The sequence below is a fragment of the Salvelinus fontinalis genome, chromosome 16 (assembly GCF_029448725.1).
Source record: "Salvelinus fontinalis isolate EN_2023a chromosome 16, ASM2944872v1, whole genome shotgun sequence".
NCBI lineage: Eukaryota > Metazoa > Chordata > Actinopteri > Salmoniformes > Salmonidae > Salvelinus > Salvelinus fontinalis.
In genome coordinates this window covers 47,315,038-47,328,106 of record NC_074680.1, presented here as the reverse complement: position 1 = coordinate 47,328,106, position 13,069 = coordinate 47,315,038, and the positions used below count along the sequence as shown (strand labels likewise).

The window sequence follows — 13,069 nt, the reverse complement described above, 5'->3', positions numbered from 1 at the left end:
CGTCTTTGCTGCATTAGTTCTCCTATCCTGCTGCATTAGTTCTCCTAACCTGCTGTGTTAATTCACCTAACCTGCTGCATTAGTTCTCCTAACCTGCCACAATAATTCACCTAACCTGCTGCATTAGTTCTCATAATCTGCCACATTAATTCACCTAACCTGCTGCATTAATTCTCCTAACCTGCTGCATTAATTCTCCTAACCTGCAACATTAATTCACCTAACCTGCTGCATTAGTTCTCCTAACCTGCTGCATTAGTTCTCCTAACCTGCCACATTAATTCACCTAACCTGCTGCATTAGTTATCCTAACCTGCTGCATTAATTCACCCAACCTGCTGCGTTAATTCACCTAACCTGCCACATTAATTCACCTAACCTGCTGCATTAGTTCTCCTAATTTGCCACATTAATTCACCTAACCTGCTGCATTAGTTTTCCTAACCTGCTGCGTTAATTCACCTAACCTGCTGCATTAATTCACCTAACCTGCTGCACACGAGAATAAAACAAAATGTGCTGAGACCAGGTTGCTGGCCAGGATAAACGAAACTGTAGCATTGTGTGGGCTATTTATAGCCCATTTGTTTCTGAGAAAATATGTGAGTGGGATAAAAACTGGTTTTATATTCAAACTTGGGCTAAACCTAGACTTTTTCAATCCAAAATGATTAACTGGAAATGGAATCAATAAACACAATAGCTAACAGACTGAGTTAATGTTTTATTGAGACCTACAGTTGAACAGGGCAGGACTACCACGATTCAAACCTGCATACAGCAAGCTCAGCTTTTTATTGTCCAATCATATGTTGCTTTCTCTGTGTCTGTGTATAGGAACCCCCCCCCCCCCCCCTAGTCGTTCTTTAAAATGTAATGAATATGAACAAGAACAAGATAGCTGCAGTTTGACAGGGTTTTCATCATCCCCCGAGACCAGGAGTTTTTACAGGAGTTTTATTAAAACCGTGTGATATGACTAGAAAAACTCTGGTCCCATCATAGCCCATATTACATATTTTTACTACAGATTAATCACGTGACCGGATCAGGAAAAACTACAGCCCCCAGAATTATTTTTTTTGCCACACCACTCTGGGACCTGTGGTTTATCGAGGCTGTTTACTACTGTAAAGTGCGTCCAATTAAATGAGAGACGTTTAAGGCCTATAGGCTACTTTGCCAGTATGAAACGAATACAGTCAGAAAAAGTGAGGAATTTATTCAGCAATGATCATGGTATTGAAATAAGAAATAGGTTTCTAACTATTTTAGAGTGCAAAGATGCAACAACAACAAAAGATCTTCGCTCTTCTCACAAATGGAAAATTATTGCATCTTATTATTATATTTACCTGCTTTTTTTGTTATAAATAAGCATGTCATCATATCTCCCATTTACACAAAACAGTAGGCTATTTAACAACAACAAAATGTTTAACCTTTATTTAACTAGGCAAGTCAGTTAAGAACAAATTATTATTTACAATGACGGCCTACCGCGACGTTGGGCCAATTGTGCGCCGCCCTACGCGACTCCCAATCACAGCCGGATGTGATGCAGCCTGGATTCCAATCACGTAATGCAGTGACACATCTTGTACTTAGATGCAGTCTTAGACCACTGCGCCACTATTGCCTGCTTGTGATGCTATTAGAAACGATTAGAAACTGTGCATGCACACGGTCTAAAGTTTGCGGAAAGCTAAGCACGCACGCCAAGTTCCGTGTTTATAAACGACAACTTTGGCTTGAAAACTGACGCACGCATGTTTTGGGGTATATTTTGTACGTACGCAACGTTTCAAAATGAGTCCCCAGGTCACAGAACTGCTGGAGAAGATAGAGGACATGGTGGTACAATTGCAAGTCCAATTAATATGATGTAATAACTTACTGATTGAGTCAATGTTATCAATAAATCAATAATTCTGTTTTCTGAATAACCAGGCACTCCATATTACAACAGTTCACGCGTTGCACAATTTTGTAGATAAAAGGTACATTTTTTTTAATTATTTGTTTTATTATGAACAATAGAGCAAATACAAAAACAGAAATATACAAACAAGAGTACATAAACCTAACAGACAGGGGGGTATTACATATTGAGATACATTTTCAATTTGTCAAAAAGTTTTATGGTATGTAATGCTTTTGTGTTTTTACACAAACTAATATTTAAATTCTATCTTAAACAATGTGAAGAGGGGATTGTTCGCCCATTTCATTTAATGGATAAAGAATCTTCCATGAAAAATAAACAAATTAACAATGAACGTTAAATCAGGGTCCATATCATTTGGATCAAAATTAAACATAATATCAGTCTTTCAAATTAACATTAATAATACTTTATTTTAAAATAAAATCTAACACACTCCAAAATCTTCTGACATAAGAACAGTCCCCAAGAAAACTAATCAAATCAACCACAACCACAAAATACACATTTGTTAGCTATTTTGAATCTGTGTATAATAAAGGTCTTTAGAGGATAGATTATATTAATGAGTTTGTATGATTCTTATTTCACCTTATTACATATACAATATTTGCCAGATAACAACGAGACTTTGTTCCAGTTCACTTGTCCTAGGGCTGCATTCCAGTTCACTTGTCCTAGGGCTGCATTCCAGTTCACTTGTCCTAGGGCTGCATTCCAGTTCACTTGTCCTAGGGCTGCATTCCAGTTCACTTGTCCTAGGGCTGCATCATTGACGTCACCAGACCCGGGCTTTCGGGCTTCAGCCCGGAATGATTTTGTCTCAATTACGATTATTTTGCCCTGCTGGGATGGTGTAAAACAAGCTAGGCTACACTGCATTACACATTTGCAATGAATCCTCCAAACATGAGGCCCACACATATTCCTCTCAAGCCAGAGAAAGTAGTCCTTGCTAAACATTACCTCTCAAAAAACAAAAGATGACACTTCTGACATGCCCTCGGTGTATAAATTGTTAGACCCTCATATGTTTCCATCGCTGAAGGGAATCATACAGGCTTCGCTGACCATCCCAGTTAGCAGCTGTGAGAGATCTTTCAGTACATTAATACGTCTACATACCTGGTTTAGGAGCCCAAATGACCTGAGATAGAATGCATCATGACAATTGACAAAGATATACATACTAACACGCTTGGGAAATTGTGAAGTCATAGACAGGTTTGCACCTACACTTTCATTCTGTTTCATTTCTAATCTTTATGGATGGACTAACATCCTAGTACTGTGTAATATAACTCACAAACATTGTGCATATTTAGTTGGAGAAAGGATTGTATGCTGGGATGTACATGTGTGTAAAATTGTGAAGTGTTGTTACTACAGGGGTGTTGGAGGGGGTGTATTTGTTTTTGTGTAATTAATTAGGTAGAAATATTGTCCTGTAGCTAATTGGGAAAGGTTGACCTTGGAATCTGAGGCAGCAGGTAGCCTAGTGGTTAGAGCATTGAGCCCGTTACCCGAAAGTTTGCTAGATCAAACCCCTGAGCTGACAAGGTAAAAATAATATCTGTCGTTCTGCCCCTGAACAAGGCAGTTAACTCATTGTTCCCCGGTAAGCCGTTATTGTAAATAAGAATGTGTTCATAATTTACTTGCCTCGTTAAATAAAGGTTGAACAAAATTGCTTATTACCAAATTACATTATAAAATCATGATTTTCAAGCGTGTTTGGTGCCTGCGTATGTACATATTATCTGCAAAATCAGCCAATTCAACCCACACACTCTACAGTTATAATACAAGCTAATGTGACTTTTCCAACATAATCCAAAGGATGGCAGCCTAAAATCCCAATCCTGCTATACTGCACGTAACTAAATTTTGTTTTAATGCGAAACATTAATTTGTGGTTTAGGCTGCAACCGTTTCGATTATTGTGGAACTACACGGTGCACGCAGCATGACTAGCTCACGTTAGTTAGCAGTAACGTCACCGACATCAACATGAGGCGTTTCTTTTATTGCCAATCAAATATTGGACATGGTTTTTGAAAAGATTACAACAAAATTATAAACTCCTTTTTCTAACAAATTACGATATAGTTATGCACTTGTAATTTGTACTTGCTAATATATTTATAAACAATATTAATGACACCTTATTCCATGGGTTAAATGACCACAATCCATTGAATTCATATTAAGTAGTGTTCATTATTTGGTGTCAGGAGAGCACAGCACGTTAAAGAAAGCAGTGAGATATGCAACATAGCGTTATGTTTTGGTTGTCAAACCAGTTCTGGAAGAACAAAGACTTGTTTTTGTATTTATATATTTATTATACCAGACTTTATATCTATGTAGGGAAGACTTATGTTTGTACATGAGGTTCCAAGTTAGAAGTATTAGTTTATGATGTTAATTCCTCCATATGAAGTTAAGTAATTTAGTATCAACCATTTTAGTTACTGACAGAGTGGACATCTAAGGCAACGGAGGTATAAACTAAACCAAAGATAGTATATTATGAAGACTAAAGCTGCTTCTCCAATAGAGCTTCCGGATCACACTCGTAGGCGATGTCATGGCAACGTTGGTTAGGTAATGCCTAGAAACACGTCATCGGGTCTAACGGTCGTCTCGCGTCGAACTGCGCATGTGCAGGCTGTCAAAATCAAAGGCACTCCTTCGATTATAAAGTTGTTTTTTTGACGAAAATGAAAACGTGTCAGTTTGTCACTCTCACGAGTCTGGAGCAATACCAAATTCAACTACTTAAGACATTGGCTCAAATTTAGTTTATGCCTTCAGATTTCGAGAAAATTAACAAATGAAGAGATAATTGTTCACTTCTCAAACCAAAGGCCTGGCCTGTTTTGCAAGTGTTCCCGGATGTCGCACGTCTGGGTTTAGAAACTCTGTGCGTAAATGTTACATTCTGGTGCATACCGCTTTTTACTAGCTAGCTGACGAAGTTTTCAGAAATATTTCTCAACAGATATAGGAAGTCTTTTTTTTGTCTCGAATTTCATTCAAACATAATGGAGGCCAAGGGATTTGCTGTAGTCCACCACCAGTAAAGGTACAGGGTTAGCTAGCCTTTCAGGCTAGGTCAACTAAATAGCTAGCTAACGCAGCTGCAAACTGCACTGGCTTAACCTAGCTTGCTAGCTAGCGAAAGAACAGGTAACTAGGTATATAGCAAATGTTAGCTGGATCTCCAAATACGATGTAGGCGTTTGCAGCCACTTAGCTAACTTATATTTGGCAAATGATAATAGCTAGGTATCAAGTTAGCTTGCTCACATCAGTTGTATGGTCCATGTATTCATTGATGCAAAATGGATGTTGTCGTTAAGCTAGAGGAAGATGAGAGGGAGCTATCCCAAACAATAATTTGGTCTGATTCGATGAATGCCTGTATAGATTACCCAAGTTCTCCATTGTCGACAAACACAGTAATAGGTTCCCATGTGGGTTTACTGAAAGAGCGTACATATGTACCTACCATAAATCCCCAAACAACAAGTCAAGGGCAGATTTTACGTATTTTTCCTGAAAAGACCGGAGCACGTGATGGGGAGAACAGGGCTGTCAAAATGGTTTATTTCTATAAAGACCAAGATACCATCAGCACATCTGAAAGGCATTTGATCAAAGAGGAGTCATGGTGTGCAACACTATCCAGTGATATTCTGACAGGACATATATCCACCCTCAGGGATTCTTTTAAAGCTCAAATCAACCCAACTTCACAGGAGTTTAGCCTAAACCAAAAACAGACCCGGACCAATAATGAATTGCCTGTAGACAATGTTAATATCCCAAGTCATAGTACTGCCATTCCTTCTGTACTAACCTCACCTGCAACAGAAAGTGGCTGTCATTTAGCTGTATCTACTAGGCTTATTCTTCCAGAATATTGTGAGTCAGTGAACTTCACCTCTGATGAAGACTACAATGTCACTTTAAGACAAAGACTACAGTGCAAAAAAAGGGTAGATAAATATATACAGCAGTGTCGTGGCTGTTACTCAAGACCTAACCTAAGAAAGTTTGGAAAATGTTGGAAAGATCCATACGCCAAGTGCAAGGAAATAGGAATAGATTTCCACGTTGGATCTGGAGCGACGCAGAAACTTGATTTGCATTTAATGACAATTGGTGTCATGATTGAGGTGTCTGAATATGCTAAAGAGATTAATAGAGCTCACAAGCATGTTATCTTTGATATTCTAGAGTACAATTTTGATCTTGGTGTAGAAACTGAAAAAAGATATCACTTTTCAAACAAGATAGAAAAGAAATGCTGAAAATGTACCCCAAGAGAACACCTGATTGGTTAACAGAAGTGTTTGAACTTCCTGATCCAAAGACAATTTAAGTATTGGAATACTCTCTTAAATGGGCACGGTCTCATTTGCATAACAGCGTGTCAGAAAATCCGACACCTTTTGACATCTGCATAAAAGAGGAGCCTGTTGTGGACCTGATAGCTCCTCTGCATGTGACGACTGAGAGCTTCTCTACTGAGACAGATGTAACACGATGTGCTGATGAGACCGCAATCCTTGACCCTGAAAATGGACCTAATGATATCTGCACGAGGGATGAGTCGGGGACCATCACCACTCAGACAGACATGACAATGGATCAATCCTTCATGATGCCCACAGTAGAAGAAGCATTGAGGGAACTCTACCCAATCTGTAAGGAAAAAGGACTTGACCTTGATGTGAAATCAAAATTTGGGAAAATTGAGAAACTTGACTTGCATCTATTGACCAGAGACGTAATGGTTGAATTGGCTGATTTTGCCTCAAAAGTGTGTGGAAATTGGAAGCAGATGGTCTGTGATGTTGCTGAGTATAATTTTGATCTGGATTTACAAAGTGGGAAAACTGAGCAGGCTGAAGATATCATGAATAGGTTAAGAGCAGTTTTACAACGGAAGGCAGGTTTAAATGGTCAGTGGAGATTTGAACTTGAAAAGGAAGCATTTTTCTTGAAAAAGTCACGCAAACGCAAGAATCATACAGAGATGTCCAGTAACCAGGTAACTACAGCATCATTTGTGCCGAAATATCAAATGAAAGAAGTGTCGAAAAGGAGGAGATTGGATTTAATGAGAAAGAAGAAAGAAATGGACACGTGCGTAACCAGGGAGACGGAGGGAGGCCATTTTGAAGTCAGACCAGTAGAATCTCATTGTGTCAAGAAGCAGAGAATCTCTGAAGAGACTGACCTTGCACTTTGTACTGATGAAACAGAGCAAATTGTTGTTACCAACTTGGACCAATCAAATGGGACGTCTAACACCAAAAAAGGGGTCAAAGAGCGCTACTCACTCTGTGAGGAAATAGGTCTGGACCTTGATGTTGCATTCAAACCCTCTAAAAAGAAACTGGAATTTCAGTTACTGACAAACGGAGTAATATTTGAGGTGTATAAATATGCAAAAAGGTCAGCAGAGTCTAAGAAAGCAAAAGGATGGGGGTATATTCTCTATGATATTCTAGAATACAATTTTGATCTTAGTTTGCAAAATCAGAGACGCAATCAATTTCAATTACGTATTTCCCATAAAGTGCGAAGAATGGTTCAGAAACATGGGCAAAAACGGGAACGCAAACAAATTTCCAAAGAATTGTTCATAATACAGAGTGTGATTGAGAAAAGCAAAAAAAAAATGTGCTTTCAGATTATTTTCCCAAACAAAATACGGAACAAGATGCAAGACTGGTAACCTATATCCTCATCATGGTAAAGACACTTTCGCTATGGAGACGGTTGAAAAAAAATCTCCACTGATGAGGCAGCGCTGCTTGGCCGGGATAACCACAAAGTGGTTTATTTCTGTGAAGACCAAGATACCGTCAGCACATCTGAAGAACACTTGATCAAAGATGGATCGACACCCAGTAATATTCAGCCAGAAAATGTATTCAGCCTCTCACAGTCACCACTAGCAACTGCAGAAAGATATTCTTTTGAAAGTCAAGTCAACGCAACTTCACAGATGTAACCAGAAGGTCACTATAGCTTCACTTGAGCCAAAATACCAAAGACTGAAAGGAGAAACAGAAAAGAGGAGATTTAATGAGGAAGAAGAGATAAGTTGACATGTTTATAGCCAAGAAGACCAATGAAATGTAATTCTATAATAAATGTAATTCTATTCTATAATTCTAAGTAGAACCTCATTGTGATGAGACAGAGAGCATCTCTCATGTTTCATCCCAGTAGAACCTCATTGTGACGAGACAGAGAGCATCTCTGATGTTTCATCCCAGTAGCACCTCATTGTGACGAGACAGAGAGCATCTCTCATGTTTCATCCCAGTAGAACCTCATTGTGACGAGACAGAGAGCAACTCTGATGTTTCATCCCAGTAGAACCTCATTGTGACGAGACAGAGAGCATCTCTCATGTTTCATCCCAGTAGAACCTCATTGTGACGAGACAGAGAGCATCTCTCATGTTTCATCCCAGGAAAGGAAAAGCAGTTCCTTTACTTCAAGAAAATTCTGACCAAGATCTCAGGGGACAAAAAACAACAGATGCGAGATGGAAATCTCATCTCGGCCAGGAAAAAGAATGGAAGAAAAAAACAATGACCTTCTGACCTGGAAAAGGAGTCGGAGGACAGTGAAAAAGACAGTGTTGAAATCAGAGCAGAAAGCAGAGAGAACAGAGTTTTGCCTAAAGGTAGAAGGGCTGTTGAGCAGGTGTGGTAGAGAGAAACACACTGAAGCAGTGGAGGAGCTGAAGTCTGGACAGGATGTAGCCTAACTGTGGAAAAATTACACAAACTAGCTGATGCACACATTACAAATGACAACAGTTGCAACAAGCTTACTCTGCATCAATTGGTCTATTTGTGCTGCTTGGCCTCCTCGTCTCAGCTGTAGGGTGGATAGCTCTCTCAATGCTACAGTGATCCAAAGGAATGTGAACGGTTCCTAATGGAAGACTCATTTCCTGTCTCCCTGAAGTCAATAGACTCACATTCTATTACTCACTGAGTCAACAAGCCTACCGGAGATTCAACTCCTTCATTGTATTCATTAGGTATACTGTAGCAAAATGTGAAAATGGTGGACCAATTAGTAGCCTAGTCTTTTTAGTATTCAGGGAAATAATTGGAAACATATATATTGTTTGATTGATTTGGATTAAGGGTTTAGTCTTTGATTTGGATTAAGGGTTTAGTCTTTGATTTGGATTAAGGGTTTAGTCTTTGATTTGGATTAAGGGTTTAGTCTTTGATTTGGATTAAGGGTTTAGTCTTTGATTTGGATTAAGGGTTTTGTCTTTGATTTGGATTAAGGGTTTAGTCTTGGATTTGGATTAAGGGTTTAGTCTTTGATTTGGATTAAGGGTTTAGTCTTTGATTTGGATTAGTGGATTGTGTGGATTCCCTTGGCCTCCTGTTGGTTATCTGTTGATGTCTGGTCTTGCTGTAAAGAGACTGAATACAGTATGATTATTGCTAGACTTCATTTGTCTTCACCGTTGAACGTCGTATCAAATGACAAGTCAAACTCCACTACTTTTTACAAGCCTCTATAGAAGAACCTCTGATCATTTTTTGTTCGATATAAGAAAGCAAACAAGGATATATATATTTTTTTTAATTAAGACTTTTGCATTGGTGAAAGAACCTACTATGATGGAGCATGTTTTTCTTTTAGAAAATATATTTGGAACTTTTTCGGTGGGGGGTTTCTAGCGAGATTAAGAAGACCGTACATCAAGACTTGGTTTACTGCAACCAATACTTCCTGTTTTGAACATGAAGTTATTCTACCATCAACTGTGAACTGGAAGTGTTTTGTTTGTTTTGAAGAGGACACTTCCGCTAACATTCTTAGCTGTTTCTCCTCGGATTAAAAGGTTATGTAAGTAAATGTGTGACTGGAATTCACAATCTAGTTTTTCTATTGGTATTTAATATTTGTACAAAAAAAAAATTGTAAATTATGTTAAAATTTTAATAATTCATATAATCTGACTGGTGCCAATTGCATTTATTTCAACACTTAAATGAATGTAACCTAGGTGTTATTGCTTGGTCTGATAACCTTAAACATGTTCGTTCACAGGGGATGTGTGTTTCCAGTCCTTAAAGCAGCGCGGTCTTATCCCTTCTCTACTGTTTCAACTCTTCACAAATGAAAACATCTCATCGCCAAAGGTTGTTGTCAATATTACTTAGAAGAATCAGATCATTGACTATTTGTGGCTTAGAAGATCGTCTTATTGGTGATGTCAGTGTTGTCCAATTCTTATTTGTGGAACTCACTTGTCCACGGGCACTAAACATGTTCATTTCCCATCTAGTGGTAAAGAAGGAGGTCATCTACAGTATGACAGGAGCTGTGGCTTGTTCCTTCCAGAAGACTTGAGGATGCAACTTCTCAGTCGTGATGACGAGGTGGCCTCTCTGCTGGTGACGACGAGGTGGCCTCTCTGCCGGTGATGACGAGGTGGCCTCTCTGCTGGTGATGACGAGGTGGCCTCTCTGCTGGTGATGACGAGGTGGCCTCTCTGCCGGTGATGACGAGGTGGCCTCTCTGCCGGTGACGACGAGGTGGCCTCTGCCGGTGACGACGAGGTGGCCTCTCTGCCGGTGACGACGAGGTGGCCTCTGCCGGTGATGACGAGGTGGCCTTTGCTGGTGAGTGCCTGACATTTTGTGGGTGGAGGTTTTTCATGTTCACTGTAGACTTCTATCAACATGGACGACTAGGGAGAATAACTGCATCTACACAACGGTCTCCCTTAAAACTAGCTGCTTTTAGCAACGCTAGAATTTTATGTGCACGCTAGGGTTGCTGGGAATTATTTAGCAAAAAATCTGAATAGTCCGCCGGAATCCACAAGTTAAATAAAATTAAGTTTCAACTTACTCTGTCGATTGTCTGTAGTCTTGGTCCTTATGCAAGGGGGGAATGGGGGGGGATTAATTTAAAGTAGAATTAAACCAAATTTTCAAATGTGGGTTTGAATTTTATTTAGCTTCCGGGCGGACTATTCCGTTTTTTTTGCAAGTTAATTCCTAAATACTTACTAAAAGCAGCTACTGTAAAACATTTTGATGAGGCACTTATTTTTTGGTCCTTCTCTAAATGTAACGTTTATTTTTACCAGGGTGGGTCCATTAAGAACATATGATTTTTTACAATGACGGCCTGGTAAAAGGTGAAAGGACTCCAGTGGGGGAGGAAGTGGTTGATTTAAATCAGTTTTCCTTTTTGATATTGTATATTTTAACACAGATTTAGCAGATTTTCAGGCTAATGTAACAGTATAACTTTAGTCTGTCCCCTCGCCCCGACCCGGGCGCGAACCAGGGACCCTCTGCACACATTAACAACAGTCACCCACGAAGAATCGTTACCCATCGCGCCACAAAAGCCAGAGCAAGGGGAACCACTACTTCAAGGTCTCAAAGCGAGTGACGTCACCGATTGAAAGGCTATTAGCGTGCACCACCGCTAACTAGCTAGCCATTTCACATCCGTTACACTAACTACCAAGCCAGACACAGAACTAATAATAATACTCATGTATTTACAGATACATTTCCCATGCTCAATGAGCATGTTATTTGTCTTTTCATTTGTGTCTCAACTTAAGATACCATACATTTGGGCTGAATGGTTCTGTGTTCATCCAGGTGCCTACAGTACCTGAAAGGAATCACAATCCCCAAACACGTCAAAACACATCTCGGGCAGACTTGAAAATCCAGGCTAGCTTTCACTTGTCATAAAGAAGACCTTGTTGTCATAGAGATTGCCTTGTTGTCATAGAGATTACCTTGTTGTCAGGATTTCCATACAAGGTTTTTAATTTGTACCAAAACAATTAATTCCATATATCATTCAGGTGACAAATGAAATCATTATTTTAATCACGTGTCTTTTTTTTTTTTTGTTACCTCCAGAAACTTGATTGCCACTGTGGATGTATAATTTGTCGTCTCATTTTATTCACAGATCCTCTATTTCCATACAAGAGGGACAAGAAGTCTGACTCCATCCTCAACCTGTGGACCGGCTCTGAGGATGTTGGACACCTTCAGCCACACTGATTTCCTGTCAGACCGGTTGTCTTTGAACTCCATGCCATGTGACTGACTAACCTGAACATTTACTGCCACAGGAATACAATGTTCATCAGACTCCCCACACGGTGGACAGACTACTCTCTGTCTGGTTGTGAGGTCACAGGAAATAGACTGATCTGTTCATGAGGGACTGTAAGTTGTTGTAACAGAATAATACAGGCCAGCTCGTCTTCGTGTCTCTTCTGTTCGGCCTTCTGACACGTTGGTCTCTGTTAGTCTTTGTTCGGTGCTTCAGTTGTCATCATGGTGGAGGCAGAATTCTAACCCTGATAGATTATAGTTGTAAAGTCTTCAGGATGTAGCCAGTACATTGATGTCCACTCTGTAGATGACATAAAAGTCCTGGGAGAGGGGACTGCGCTTTCAGGAGAAGAATAACAGGACCTTGTCCAGAGACAACCCCCAGCCCTTAACCTCCAAGGCACTTGTGTACAGGGAGTTTAATACATTATTTGATACAATCAGGGAATTTGACATACAGTATGGATTACGTTCTGAATATTCAATGATCATTAAATGTATTTTTGTAATTTTTTTTCCACAGTAAGTGTTTGGCAGTTGTCATGGAAACGTTGTGACATTTTTAACGTGTCTTATTAAGAGTGGAAACTATGGCAACTTTACCCTCTGATAGGCTAGATCGAATCATTTCAGATCATTGAACATTTCGTCTTTCAGAGGGTCAGTTTACCTGATTATACCACAGTCTTTGAGTTTTACATTAATTCTAGTCTTATCAACAACAAAACACCACATCCGGCATGGGCGCCAGATTTGTTTTGGGGAAAACGTTTTAAATTTATAAAACATCCTGTAAATCTACACATTTTGCCATGGTTTTATGACGTGTTCATAGTCTGATTTGTATTCTATTCTTTGGGTTGGGGGCCCCCTGGTGGTCAGACAAGTGCCCTGCATGTCCGGTCGGTAATCCTGCTCTACTTCTATGTCGGGTTCACAAATCTTTTCTGCAAACAATTCC

The 13,069-nt window shown here is 39.6% G+C and overlaps 1 protein-coding gene across 5 annotated transcripts; it reads left to right on the top strand.

Moving 5' to 3' along the window:
• The first annotated feature begins 4,478 nt into the window (after positions 1-4,478).
• On the top strand, positions 4,479-12,909 carry LOC129813275 (uncharacterized). 5 transcript variants are annotated; one of them, XM_055865596.1, is made up of 4 exons: positions 4,479-9,853; positions 10,058-10,149; positions 10,296-10,456; positions 11,957-12,909. In XM_055865596.1, the coding sequence occupies exon 1, from the start codon at positions 6,594-6,596 to the stop codon at positions 7,695-7,697; it is 1,104 nt and encodes a 367-aa protein (XP_055721571.1). In that variant the 5' UTR covers positions 4,479-6,593; the 3' UTR covers positions 7,698-9,853; positions 10,058-10,149; positions 10,296-10,456; positions 11,957-12,909. The 5 variants fall into 5 exon arrangements, with proteins under 5 accessions (XP_055721571.1, XP_055721570.1, XP_055721568.1 ...); XM_055865595.1 differs by having other exon boundaries at positions 10,296-10,482; XM_055865593.1 differs by having other exon boundaries at positions 10,296-10,534.
• Positions 12,910-13,069: the final 160 nt, after the last annotated feature.